This window comes from Dicentrarchus labrax, unplaced genomic scaffold (genome assembly GCF_905237075.1).
Source record: "Dicentrarchus labrax unplaced genomic scaffold, dlabrax2021, whole genome shotgun sequence".
Lineage (NCBI taxonomy): Eukaryota > Metazoa > Chordata > Actinopteri > Moronidae > Dicentrarchus > Dicentrarchus labrax.
In genome coordinates this window covers 29794731-29809225 of record NW_026136713.1, presented here as the reverse complement: position 1 = coordinate 29809225, position 14495 = coordinate 29794731, and the positions used below count along the sequence as shown (strand labels likewise).

The window sequence follows — 14495 nt, the reverse complement described above, 5'->3', positions numbered from 1 at the left end:
TTTGAAGAAGCCATCAGTAAAAACATATTCCCCTGCTCTGGCTGCATCTTGTATAGGCCTACATGTGCAGGCTCAATGCAGTGAGTATTGTTTTTCCGGAGTAAATACAACCCTGTTGGAGGCATGAATCATACTCAGCATTGCTGGGCAACATGATTCATCAGACCTCTGTCATTTTGTCCTGAAACTACACGGTCTCTAAAACCAAATGGGTCACATTTAGAGACATTTTGAACAGCAAAAAAACATTTACAAAAGCAAATTAAGGGTTAAAGGTCACTGCAAGAAGACATGTATTTCTTTTTGCTCCTGTGCCATTATGTGTGCTCATTCTTCTAATACCACAAACATGTTTTCACCCACTCTCTTGTTTGCAGCCACTCTCTTTAATTTACATAAAACATGAAATATTTCCCGGCTCGCTGGAATGGTGATTACAGCATCCGACTGAATCCTTTCCAGTGGTTCAGTGTTTACTCTCCATCGCCTACAGAGTTAAATATGTAGCACAGGGACACCGATAGATGGAGCTGTGGGTTTGAGGAGGAATGAAAGAGGAGAAGAAGGTGGGGATGGGGGGGGGGGTGACTTTCTCAACACTTGAAGTTGAGACAGAAGTGTGGAAAAGCCACTGTTTCTAAATCTACGGGGCAACTCATTAGCGATATTGTACCCACTGATGTCCCTGCATTCGTAACCATGTGTGTTTACATTTGCTGGAGTGAAATGGAGGCTTTGGTGCTACACAGACTATCACCACGTGTCCCCGAAGACTGTGTCGCCATTAAGTTAATGATGGCTTCTTGATGATTCAGGAGGAAAATAAGTGTTTTTCTTAGGTAGTGGTCACTTTACTTAAAGGGATGAGGAGACGTCTCAGGAAACACACTCTTGGGACCAGTGTGTTTATACGTGTGTGTGTGTGTGTGTGTTAGGCTGTTTGTGTGCTGATTTGCAGCATGTGTTGCCGTGCATGCCCGTGCACGCTGTGTGTGTGTGTGTGTGTGTGTGTGTGTGTGTGTGTGTGTGTGTGTGTGTGTGTGTGTGTGTGTGTGTGTGTGTGTGTGTGTGTCTGTCTGTCTGTCAGGTTTCCTGCTGCGCGGTGCGGCTGGGAGACCTAGCAAGGGTAAAATTCCATTCTCTCGGTGGAGCAGCATTCTGCATGAGCCAATTCCCAGGAGACACTGCTCTGCATGTCCTCCAGACAGCCAAGCTGAGGCACAGGCTCAGGCTCGCTTATTAACTGACCTGAGGGGGGGCGGCGGTGGTGGTGGTGGTTGTGGAGGGAGGGAGGGAGGGGAGGAAGGGAGGCAGGGAGGGGAGGGGGGCAGAGATGGAGAATGGAGGAGGAGGAGGAGGGTGGGGGGTGGGGTGGGGGGGTGGGGGTGAGCCCAGGGAGGCAGAAGGAGGCGGTGGGTGAGGAGGAAGAGGGGGAGGTGGTGTTGGGAATTATGGGTTTGTGTGTGCATGTGTGTGTGCGTGGGAGTGTGCGCGAGTCTGAGTGTGATCAGGGGTGATGGGTTGTGGGGATATGAGCGTGTGTGTGTGTGTGTGTGTGTGTGTGTGTGCGAGCTTTCGTGTGTGTGTGTGTGTGTGTGTGTGTGTCAGAGGCAGAACTGGTTGAAAATATTAACTCTTTGCTCGCTGAACTGCTTCGCTGCAAAAATTCAGCATAAGAAAAGAAGAGAGTGGATGTCTAACAAGCTGCACTGTGTGTTTGTATCCTTGTATCCAACACAAGGACGTGTTACCACCTTGTTAAAAGGGCTGCGGGTTTCACAAAAGCCTGGTTAATCACCTCAAATATGCAGTTTGCCTTTTACAGAACTTGGAAATTTGTCATTTTACCACCTACGTGTGTTGTCGGCAACTCTTTCCTCAGCATCTTTGTCTGTATTTGGTAGCCATACACTCCGTAATGGCTTCACGTCATATCACTTCACCGCCAGAGTGCATTGGTGCAAATATGATTTTAAACTCCACCTTTGCACACACAGGCTATTTCTGAAATAGAACTAAAAGCCTCTACTTCCTGTATTAATCTATTTACACTAATTCGTCATGCCTGTGTGCAAATATTAGTTTGTAGTTTTGTGTGTCTTCCCATAATTGCTTGACACGACTGTAAGACTCATTTGTCACCGGTATGAGGAAATAGCATAATTGAAAAGTGCTTTTCAATTACAATTTGTTTAACTTAAATAATGAAATAAAATATGGTGCTTCAAAGTTTTACTTCTTTTTTTTATTATTATTATTCCATCCAGCAGTGAAGAGGAAAGGGAGAGAAAAAAAAAATCACTCACGGCAAAATGCAAATGAGCCTGGAAGCTATTACGATGCTAATGAGATTCCACCATAGAAGTTGCTGCTCCGGCATCCGGGGTATATTTCATCCATATTTGGAAAACAATTGTGTGCTCAAAATAGGGGACACACTTCCTAGTCTTTACAGTTGAGTTAGTTTTTACTTTCAGCAGGGTCCCAAACAAGCTGGAATCTGGTCAGACTTAGATAGGAGGTTGTTTTACTTAGTTTCACTGAGCTGCCATCGAAACAGCAGACTACAGCGGTTTATTTGCAGTCTTACCATCATGTGAAATACTGCTCTATTTTTAGCACTTCTTCTGTTTCATCATTGCTTGTCAATCATCAGCAAAACCCTTTTTATTAATATCACAATCAAACTTCTTCTCCTGGCGTCAAAATATCACAAACAATCTGCATGTTGGCACATGTTTCCCTCAAAAAGCCAAAAACAAAACAAAAAGGCAAATGAGTGTGATTGTTTACACCAGCAGCAGCTACATCAAACACAGCTACAACTTTATGTGTTCACGCTCTGCTGTGACACAGGATAAGACGTGTTCCGGGTTCTTCCGAAACGGGAGCGTCGCCGGTGCGTTCAGGTGCAAAACCTGTAGCACTGCTTCTAGGGTGTGTAGTTTGTGCGCTAAAGGCAGGCAGGTATAGGGAGATAGGGTATGTTACCATAGTAACACCAAGAGGGAACCCAGCAGAAGCAGAGTGTCTATATGTGTCCTGACCCATTTCCATTCTCATCCACAAGTGTTTTGTCTCCTTCACCTTGCTGTTGAACAACTAAAAGCACCTCCATGGTGCAAGAAAACATAAAATACACAAAAGAATGGAAAACAAAGTAGAGGATACTAAAAGTAATAAATAAGGAATATTTTCGTCTGTGCTGAAATTCAGTAAGGCCCCCTCCACAAAGAGAGCACAGACTAGAGTTACACTAATTAATAGCTGCAGAATGAAAATAGTTGCTCACGCATATTTTTCTATTTAGTGGACTAAACCTTGTGTAACTTCCACCCCAAATTATCATTCTGGTAAGTTCAGTATAAGATAAATTATACATGCCTACTGTAAATATAACAACATAAATACCACATTTATGTCAAAGGTGAGTTAAGAACAGGATTGATCAGGTACAAAGTGATTAAAATCTGGGACTCAATCAGCATCAGAGCAGTTTTAATGTAGAAATTAAGTTATTACAAGATTCAAACACAATCTATCTATCTATATATATAATATATAATTACTTCCTAACAGCTGTTAACTGTAGTTTTAAGGATATGTTATTTAAATGGGAGTTATTTGTGCATTTGTTGAGGACTACTTTTAGCAGCGGATTAATACACATTTGGTGCTCTAGTGAGTATTTAAGGCAGCAGGACGGTGTATGTAGGATTGTCTCAAAATAAACGACAGTGTCCATGTTCATATTAATGAAGGAACGCTGTGGCTCATTAAGGTAGATTTGGATGACAATGGAGCTCTATGGCGAGAAGAATAGGATATATCGGGCTTTGGATACACAGACAACACTTGTTAGTTGGATCAAGTCATTGTTGGTTTTGGTCTTTTTATTTAGTATCACCAGCCTTATCCTTTAATAAATATGTCAAGTGATGAGTGGGTCTAATTTTAATATCACACTGTTGTTGCATGAAAATGATTTTTCCTGTTACCGTCCTGGTGAAACAGTTCATCAAAATTTGTATGATTTTAAATCATGTTTTGAATAATAGTGTTTGTGTGCGTTTTCAATGTAGAACATCTGGGAGAAGAGCCACTGTGGGCTAAAACAGAAAATCTTCTTGCCAGTCTGTTCACAGAGAATCATTCTGCTGTTCATCACACAAATGGGAGAAACTAACTTCACATATAGGTCCTGTTTACGATCCTCTGTACAATACAAATTTATATTGAAATCTGTTAAATGAGCTGTTCACTTCAATGTACTGTATTGCAGCCACACTCGAGTGGTAAGCGCTTTAGGCGAGCAACCAAATCCTGTTAGAAATGTCAATTGAAAAGGTCTTGAGATATTAAAAATGTAGTTTTTAATTAAAGGTTTATTAATAGATTTTTCAAACTTTTTTTTTAATTACCCGACCGGATGCCTGAGGCATTTGGATTACAACTTTTATCTCACTCGATTCAGACTGCCTCTCCCCATTCAGCCATTTTGGATTAAAAGTCAGACTTCATAAATGCTGTTCATTAATTCCCAGTGCGGGCAGTTAATGTGAGATTCGGTTGCAACGTTACGGCTGGTCTGAGTGTCTGTTTATTTTTAGATTCTTGTGGCTACTTTGCAGCTCAGGCCTAATCTGTCACGGAGGAGAACATGGAGGAAATCTTAATCGGTGTGCCAAAAAAAGATTTCCAATGCACTCTGGTGTGTCTGGTTTGGAAATTCAACATGTTAGTGACACATTCTGTCACAGTAAATGATGTTATTCACATGTGTTGCATGGAACATAGTGTAAAATTGTTGAAATAAATTAGAACCAGTCTGTGTTATGCTGTTTGCATGAAGTGTTATTATCATGCATGCATGCCCATGTGTTGTAATATGCAAACTGTTATGATTTGAACTATAGGCAACAAGCAAACTGAGTGCATGTGTGTGCATACATTTTTTGATCTTACTGTAGATTAATAAATGTATTAAAAATGTGTAGTATAAGTATGCAAGCAAGGAAATCACATCAAAAGGAATCACAGGCAATTTGTTAGATTTGATGACGCACGATTAAAATTAAAAAACACACAGGTGGTGGACAACAAGTTCAAGTGTGATTGCTGAAGGGCTGCCCAGGCATTCTGGTAAATGTAGGAACTCACAAACCAAAATAGAAGCAGAAAGGAGACATGGCACATCAGGGAAATGTTTGATGGTCAGTCCAATGATAGCATTGGATTATCTTTTGATGGTGAACAGTGTAGATGTAAACAAGGTGTAATAGCTCTCATTGAAACATGTATTGCTCTGCACTTCCCAGATGACACCTGTCACTCAAACTGTGTGGAAAGAACTTTGACATCTTTGATTGGCTGTTGGTGGTTTAGGTGGCCCGTGATCAGCCATAGCAGCTAGCTGATCTTGCTAACTACCCAGTATGTATTCTGAAACTGCTCTGCTTGTGGAAAACGCTTCATTAATTGTTCAAGAAGTTTTCTGAAAAGATCTACTGTAATTAACAGTGGGTGATAAGCAAGGCTGGATTGCCATCTGGGCAAAGTGTGCATCTGCCTCGGGGCCCCCATCAGAATTCACTGCATGTCATTTTGGTCATGTCATCGACTGTAAAATATCAACTAAGGTGAGTCCTGCATTATCAGCTAATTTCGTGGCCCTATGCCAAAATCAAATTTATTTTATGCTTTAGACTGTGCACTCATGATGCATATTCCTAGTGACGTTGTGTTTGATTACTGCAAACTAACAAAAATTAAGCATTATTGTAGAATATGAACACTGGTTGTACTGCTTTTAATGTGAACTTGGAGGTGACAAGGTACATAGACACATTGCACACAAGGTGGCAGGTGGGGGGTTATAGGGGCCCAACAGCAAATTTCTGCCCAGGGCCCCATAACAGGTTAATCTGGCCATGGTGACGAGAATTATTTAACAAATACATATGTGTGTTCCTGTGCAAAAGCTGTGGTTTATTACTCATATTTCAGTTTGCATAATACTGCTGTGTGGTGCTAAAATTAGAAATGTTCAAATCTTATACTGGTTTTACAGTAAGTCTGGCGGTTCTGCAAACCACTGTGCAGATGTTCCTGAATTAAATGACATCTTTCAAATACATGTTTTGGCTTGCAAACATTCTGAGTGCCATTGTGGATTGTGGACTGCCACTGCAGCAGACGCAGCAGCAAGTATTCGCCCTACCTTCCTTTAATCACAAATTATGCCACTCGGTGCATAACTAGCCAGGTACTAAGATTCTGTCATTAGCAGCATTGACCGCAGGCAACACAATCAATACAGTATTATGAAATCATGCTACACATAAAATGGACTGTTTACTAGTGCAGCCTCATCTTTGCACTTTTAATTCTTAAAGTTCAGATACTATATGGCTCAGTAAGGAGGAAAAATACTGAACTTTTTTTTTTTAAGAGCAGATCTTCCTTCGGATCCAGACAAGGTTAGTCGACATATTATTTTAAATCTGAGACATAAGACATGCAGGTTTTAAAGTAAACCTCTTTCCTTTTTAAAGCAACTATTATACTACTACTAGTTATTTCTTGCAATTTCTGACCAGGTGGCTATCTTTTAGTCTTTCCAACACAAAAGTCAGCTTGCTGCAAGAATCCTGATATCTCTTAATACTGTTCACACTGAAGATATTTGACCCTTAGTTGCAGCAGACTCTCTCCTCTTTATTCAGGATTTAACTGTGCACACAATAGCTTCAAAACATGACCAAAAGCAATATCTGTAATCAATATTGCTTCTTAAATACCTAATAGTGCTGATATGCCACAGAGTCCTTATTCTAGTCAATACAATAAGCCCATGTTTTCAGATCAGACAATGTAACTGATCTGTGTGACTTGTTTTATGCGTGTGAATCCATCTCATGTGAATATTAAGTCAAAAGTCTTCATAGTTACAGTCTCGGTGCATGTAAACTAAAACAATGCATCACTTTAGACTAGAAAACACACAAGCAAACACACACACACACACACACACACACACACACACACACACACACACACACACACACAGAGAGAGAGAGAGAGAGTCTTACTTGAACTTTGCAAGAGTGCAAAACTGAGTGTAGGTCTTGAGGGAACAGGAAACGACTTCCCTCCTCCCCCTTCAATTCTGCCTCCCCCCCTCCCTTCCTCCCCCTCCTCCGCTCCTCTCCTCTCCTCCCTCCTCCCTCCTCCTCCTCCAGCACCACGCTATAGCAGGGAACTAGGCAGGCCAACTTGCAGAGTGCAGCTCAGCCTCGACAGCGGCTGCTTCCCACTGGGGGTCTTCGGAGAGCATCGCACTCCCATGTGCGCTGCCGTGCCCGTTGGATGTTGAAATCGCGCCGTGCGCCTCGCCAGGAGCCACCATGTCCAACCCAACCCACGACCCGTTCTACTCGTCTCCTTTCGGACCCTTCTACAGGAGACACTCGCCCTACGTGGTCCAGCCCGAGTATCGGATCTACGAGATGAACAAGCGGCTGCAGGCGCGCACAGAGGTGAGCCGACCGGAGATAACCACCGCTCGGGTCCTGTTGAGGTTGCGGTACCGGTGGGAGGGTAGCGGTGCTGTGGAGGTCCGGTGCGGGGAGGAGGGAAGGGATGTATAGGGTCTGGACGGGGAGAGAGGGTCGGCATAAAGGTCTGTCAATCAGGAGATGTGGATGCCAAAGTGCCAAACATTCCTGAGGTGAAAGTAAACAGGCTCCGGTGTGTGTAGACTACGCTGCAAGAAATATCATCCTCTGAACTCATCTGTTGTAGTCCGAAAAGCTCCAATTTAAGTGGGGGAAAAAAAGATGATATGTGGATGAGATGCTTTCACGTGGCCGGTTGGCTTGTTTAAAATTCATTGACTTCAAGTGTCACCTCGTCTGATATGAGTTGACTGATCCACCTGAAGCAGGCAGCACTTGTTATAATCAAAAATAACAAACATATGAAATTATCCGTTTTAAGGTTTCAGTCAAGTTTTGAGACACAGCACTACACTAAGATTAAGATGAACACTTTATTGCGCCGTTAAATATTTATATAGAAAGTTGTATATAAACATAACACAGTAAGGAAGTGAAAACGAAAATGTTTGAGAGACTGTACAAGTCTAACCAGGCTGTATAGACTCAGGCAAAGTAGCCCTTTCACGTGCATTTAATTTGCATACATTTACATATCGCCTGGTTTTTACATATTTGCATACTGTGTTTAGTCTGTTCGAAACTGCAACAGCTAAAGCCAAACAAGCCCAACAAGAATGTAGAGTTTGTCCACTGTGGACTGGTGAAGTGTTTGTGGTGTTACTGTTAAATTAAGTGTTCATGGAGTGGCAAGAGGGGTGGCATGGAGACTTTAAGGGGTGGCAGGAATATGTATACAGTATGTGAGTGTTGGAAAAGCCCCCAAATGGAGAACTCTATAAAAAAATATTACATTATTGTGGCATGTTAGTAAAGCATTGAATAGAAATGTCTAATGGTGGCATTAGAAATCAATATATCTTAAGATCTTTTTCTAAATAGTCTTTTTTATTGAATTTAAGCCTATCACTTAAAAATGTGTCATTAAATTAATTTCTGTTATTTAACTTGACATTTTCTGACAGCATTTGATACCAAACTGGGGTGGCCAGGTATTTTTTTAGGGGTAACCACTGGCACCCTTCTGGATCCGCCCCTGGGTTCATGATTCATCACTGTGTCCGCGGACAAAGTTTTCTCAATGAAAGTAACCCCCTTATTGCAAAATAAGATGATCGTAACATAATTGCTGGAGGGTAAATTAATTTCATGTCAGTTTCCTGATGCTTCAACTAGTTGGGCGCTCAGCGAGTGTGGCGTATGGTGTCATTCAGACTAAACCTTTGGTGATCCCACTGTGAATTATATAGCAAGCATCTGCCTTCAGCATCTGTTCTGTGATCACAAATGTGTAAATCTGCAGATAAACAGTTCATCCAATATGTCAGGTTCTCCTCGCAAAGGCATCTTTAGGGGAATAGATGGCTTTTTTTTTTAAAAAGCATCTTTTAGCAACTGTTGACTTTTTGACAATTATAAATGTTAGGGCTACCACTAAGGATTATTTTCATTATCTATTAATCTACCAACTGTTTCTTGATTTATTAATAGATTATTTCATCTCATGATAGCAAATAGCAAAAAATGCCCATCACAAAGTCCAAGAGCCCACAGTGACCTCTTGCTTTGTCTGACCTACAGTCCAGAGATATTCACTTTATTATCATAAAAGAATACGGAAACATAACATATTCACAGCTGAGTAGCTGGAACCAGTGAATTTAGCCAGTTTCCCTGAATTTTTCAAAATAGGTACTTTTTACTCCCGATCCATTGATTAATTGACTTACTGTTTCAGAAAATAATGTGACTTCTGTCTGCTTTTGGAGGCTACGAGGCTACAATTTGATTGCCACTGAGATATTAAAAACAGAGGTGTTTCGCTAAGTATGTCACAATTAAATAATTTGATGTGAATTTCTTTGCAGTCATTTTGGAAATCTTGTTTGAAAGCCAGAGTCCAGCTGAGTTGCTGCAGCAGCTCACAGAATGATGCTGACTTTCCCAAAGAGGAACTTTAAGCAGACCAAGGCAATGTTGCTGAGATGCAGCGGCCCAATCTGATGCATTATTCATGCGGAGTGGTCCAAAGCCCCAGTGGACCTCAACTCCCGTACCACACATACTCAGACACCAAGTGCAATCACCACGCACACTCACAGGCACACACGCACATGTAGGAACACGCATGCGCACATAGGCATAACAGGACATAATGTATGTGTGCTACCAGATATGTGTAGAGCACAAACAAACATGCAATTGATAACATACATGGACAAGTTTCATGATGTGAGCACACACACACATGTTATGTAGACACACATCAGTTTAAACTATTACCTTCATCTCCTCAGACTAAATTGTATAATTGCATAATTATATAATTAGTTTTTTATAGCATCTTCATTCTCCTCCTCATCTTTTTCTTACTTTCTTCGGCTGCAGGAGTGTATAATATGTCTTCTCTTTGGCGATGTGGTTATTGTTTGATTAAAATGCAGGTGGTGGATATAATGAGGAAGAAGTAGTGTCTTATAGTGGGAAATAAATGCCTCTGGTTTTTGCAATTTGTTTGTGTCCAGATGTGCCATACTGCTCAGTTCAGGCTTTTAACGAAATTATATAGCAATTATCCTCATGAATGCAAAAGTGTAGCCATCAATTTACACAAACCTATTGCATGATGTGAAAAATATTTGAGGCAGAGATAAAAGATTGTAATAGAAATATCTCCCTTCGCAGAACTTCATATGTAATGTCTAATTGTCTCTCTAAGACAGAGAAGGGAAATTGTGCAAAAATATTGTACATGCTTCATGAAACAGGCTCGCTGAAGCTGTTTCCTTCCTGTAAAGCGAGGTTAGCTGCTGGTCCCTTCATGATGATGCGTGCCTGAAGGGTCATTCCGCTGCTTCTTTTATCGCTGAGCTCCTGCTCAGTCCATCTCTTACAGGACGACTTTAAAAGTCAGCTCACATTTAGAAAACAAGACCATGTCAGTATCAGTGCAGGGTCAGGATGATGTTGTTACAAAACAGGAAGTTTGGGATGTTTCTTGCGCCGACAAAAAAAATCTGGATTCCATTAGAAGAAAACAGCTGAATTGTCCTGCTGGATAGTTTCGTGAATATTTCATCAAGGTTTTGCTGCTAGCGGCTGTTGCAGATCCATATCCTTCTTTGTTTGATAGAAACTGCTGGCATTGAGCTGCTGCTTCATGGAAGTATCAGTATCACTAACTCACTTTTGAAAATATATTACAATGTGAACCCTTGTGAGTTGTTGACATTGGCTTTACTTCCTCATTGTTTCCTATCCCACACACTGCTGTATGTCTCGGTTTATACATTTGATGAATGTGCAATGATAAAACATTGTTATTAGACCAAATAAGGAAATACTTCAAGTTTTATATGGGCTATGCATGAACATATTACTATTTTGTTTGCCGAAAAGTTATCCACTGACAAAAAGATGTGCCGTATGTTATCCTACACAGAGACATACTAATGTTTTTGGGCAGTTAGACTCAACAACTAGAACAAACTGTTACTCCAATAACAGAAGTACAAAGAGACTTATTTGGGATTTGGGAGGATAGTGCTGCATGTAAGGTACTACAAACACCAACACCAGATAAAGAGCATGTGAAAATTGTATGTTTTACAGCTGACACAGAAATAATGGTGCATTTGTGTAGTGGACTTTGGAAATTATGCTCATAAGCCATTCTCATGAAAGTATCAAGGTGATAATACAATGTTAAGTGTGTTTTTGAGCTGTTAAAAAGGGCAAACAGAACATTAGGGTTAAAGAGAAATCCTAAAATATGAGCAGGGGCTTCTATTGTTGTGTTGTTGTTGTTGTGGAAGACAGAAAGTATATCAAACCAATCCAAAGAACACATAATATGGAGCGCTTCTGTTGGATTTTAGTGTGAAGAGACACATTTAAGCCATTCTTTGACTGAGGTTGTTGCTATATTTTGTTGATCCAGTCAAAATGATTTCAAGCTTGCAAATAGCAGGTCTTGTCAGAACTATCACCCAAAGTAAAGATGCTTAATATTGTGAAAGGACGGCCATTGTTAAGGGTAAGAATAGCTCCGAGCCTACTTAACATCGTTCTTGCTGGCAGGCCGTCATTGCGAAATGACTCACTATCGTTTGCATTCCCGTCGTTCTGAGTCATTTCTTAACCAAGGAAACTGACTAAGCCTCAGTATGATACCACCTTTTAGGAAAGTGTTGAAGAAGTCGAATGAAGTCAGTCCTCTGTTAAAAAGTCTTCCGTTTGTCTTATTCATGAGTGTGCTTTTGAATTTGCTTGGCTGGTGGTGCAACTGCCGCTCGCACTGGCAGGCATGGGACTCAAGGACTTGACACTTGGAGGAGACTTACCCCCAGAGGAAGTTGTAGTCTCTATGAGTTTAAGTGACATCTATAGCAAACGCTTTATGCAGTTAATCCTCCGGGAGTGAAATAACACGCTGTTAGGATTAGACAGAGACATGTTATCCTGTTTTTACTCTTGATTTCAGCATTGTTGCATGGAACTTTTAGTGGACAGTGTTTACAGCATCTCTCCTCTCTTGAATAATTTTTAAAAAAACAGATAAATTAACTTTACCAGGAAAAAAAATCCACCCTCAGATGCTTTTGTGCCATTATAGACAGTTAAGAGTCAGTTTGGTGATGTTCAGTGCATTAGAGAGGTTGTTTTATTGTGTTTTGTAGTTTAATCTTGGGTGTATCTCATCTATATGTCTGCTTCCTACAGCCCCCAGAATGAGTTGTGTGAAGTGTTTGCTTTGAGCTATGAGGTGTACCTGTAGGTGGAGAGAGCTGCAGTTTAGCATAGGGCTGTTACTAATGATTATTTTTATTTTCTATTGTATTAATATTTCCTCAATTAATCTTAATCTCAATAAAACCTCAGAAAATAGTGAAAAATCCCAGTTTCTTTGCATGCAAGGTGATGTCTTGCTTTGTATGACCCAAAGATATTCAGTTTACAATCAATACAACAGAAAAAAGCTGTAAATCCTCACACTGGAGGAGCTACAAACAGAGAATGGTGTTGGAGTTTGTGCTTTAAAAAATGATATAAATGATTAATTGATTATTAAAGGTGAATCATTTTCTGAAGATTGACTCATCGAATAATCAACTAGTCCTTTCAGCTTTACTATAGTGATGATAACATTAGGGCTGCAATTAATGATCACTATCTTTAACGATTAAGCTGCTGATTATTTTCTCCGTGAAACATTTTATTGTGAAAGGTCAATTTTTTTCACAATCACAAATTCCTAAGGCCCAAGGTGATGTCTTTAATCACCAACAAACTCTCCAAAACCCAAAGATCTTCAGTTTAGTGTCTCATGAAGTGAAGAAAAACAGCAAATCTTCACCAACTGTTTTAGGTTTACTTTACTGATGATGATATCTCCCATTCTGGTTTTAAACAATAAAACTGATGATGTTTTATACGATTTCTGCTTTCAAATTCCATAGAAATATCTAACATAACCTCATTTTGTCTCCTGTAGGACTGTTAATGAAACAAATAGTATAATTGTTAGGCCCAACTCTTAACTCACTGAAGAACTGCTGCTCCCTCTCTCTAACAACCTCTTTACCTGCCATGCACTCAGAAGCGCACGTGAGAATAAGGAGGAATAAAACCTAACGACACAATAAGTCCTGTGTGTTTGTCTGGGATCAGTGCTCACCTTTGAACTGATAACTGTGCTGCAGCTTAAACAGTCCTGCTCCTGTGATGACATGGGGTCTGTTTCCATCCCAACCTTATTACCTGCTCCATTCATACTTATTACCTGCCTGGCTGTATTTCTGCACCAGGCTGACTGCTATCCCATTACCTCCGTTTTACACAATGTGAACCCGCTGTGACCTGGCAATCTAAACAGGCTTTGATGTGGATTTGATGCTATGCATACGGTGTGACCACATTGTTTCTGTGCTGTCGCTCGGGGGGCCACTGGCCTCGCCGTGCGGAGGCAGCTGCGATGATTTGTGGGGGAATTTGACACTTAAGCGTATGCAAATGAGGCAGCGGATTAACATTCAGAGGAGGAGCTTGGTCGACCTCAGCCGGTGTAAGGCCATTAGCATAGAAGACATTAATATTCAGCAGAAGAGAGCGGGGACACAGAATAACACTGTAAGTAAAACTACAACACAGAGGGTGAAACAGAAGGAAAACAAAAGCATTTTAATGGAGGCGCCATAATAATACCCACAGGGCTGCGTTCAGAAACCTCTCTGCTGCTGCTGTCAGTGGGTCTAATGGTCACAGTCTTCCTCGGTGGATAGACATGCAATCAGTAACAGTGATTGGCAGGCCATTCATCGGATTCTTATGTCTATTGCACATAGTTAGTCTCATTCTCATTATTCAAATGGGCCCACAGACCTGACTCATTGGCTCCACTGTGGAACTGGAAGAACTGGAGTGTTCATTATGGCAAAATCCCTTGTTCCTGTCAGGGGCAAAGTGGATCTGTTCCCATCAGCACTACGTGTCAGATTGACATGAATAGGCTTATGATGTAGAGGTCAAGTTGGCACTGAGCTGTGAGGTTCACAGAGAGGGATTAAAGATGAGCCACCAAGACATCGAGAACACAGCCAGAGATTTCTTTTAGTGACAATCTGCATTCAAAGAAAGTTTTGAGTTTGCGAGAGAGATTAGGACTGCAAATAATGATTTTAATTATTGATTAGTCTGAATATTTCTCAATTATTGTTTGCCGTAGAAATAGTTGGAAAATAGTTAAAAATCACAATTTCTCAGAGACCAAGATGATGTCGTCAAAAACTCAATGATCTTCTGTTTACTGTCATAGCAAAA

General features: G+C 40.8%; 1 protein-coding gene across 5 annotated transcripts in view; it reads left to right on the top strand.

Annotated features, from left to right (window-relative positions):
• The first annotated feature begins 7242 nt into the window (after window positions 1–7242).
• Window positions 7243–14495, top strand: part of ldb2a (LIM domain binding 2a) — an 89833-nt gene continuing 82580 nt past the window's right edge. For 4 of the 5 annotated variants that reach the window (XM_051420522.1, XM_051420521.1, XM_051420520.1 and 1 more), the window contains exon 1: window positions 7249–7538. In XM_051420522.1, coding sequence (XP_051276482.1) covers window positions 7407–7538 — 132 coding nt within the window. In that variant the 5' untranslated portion in view covers window positions 7249–7406. Of the gene's footprint in view, window positions 7539–14495 lie in introns of all 5 variants that reach the window. The other variant, XM_051420518.1, reaches the window with a different exon arrangement.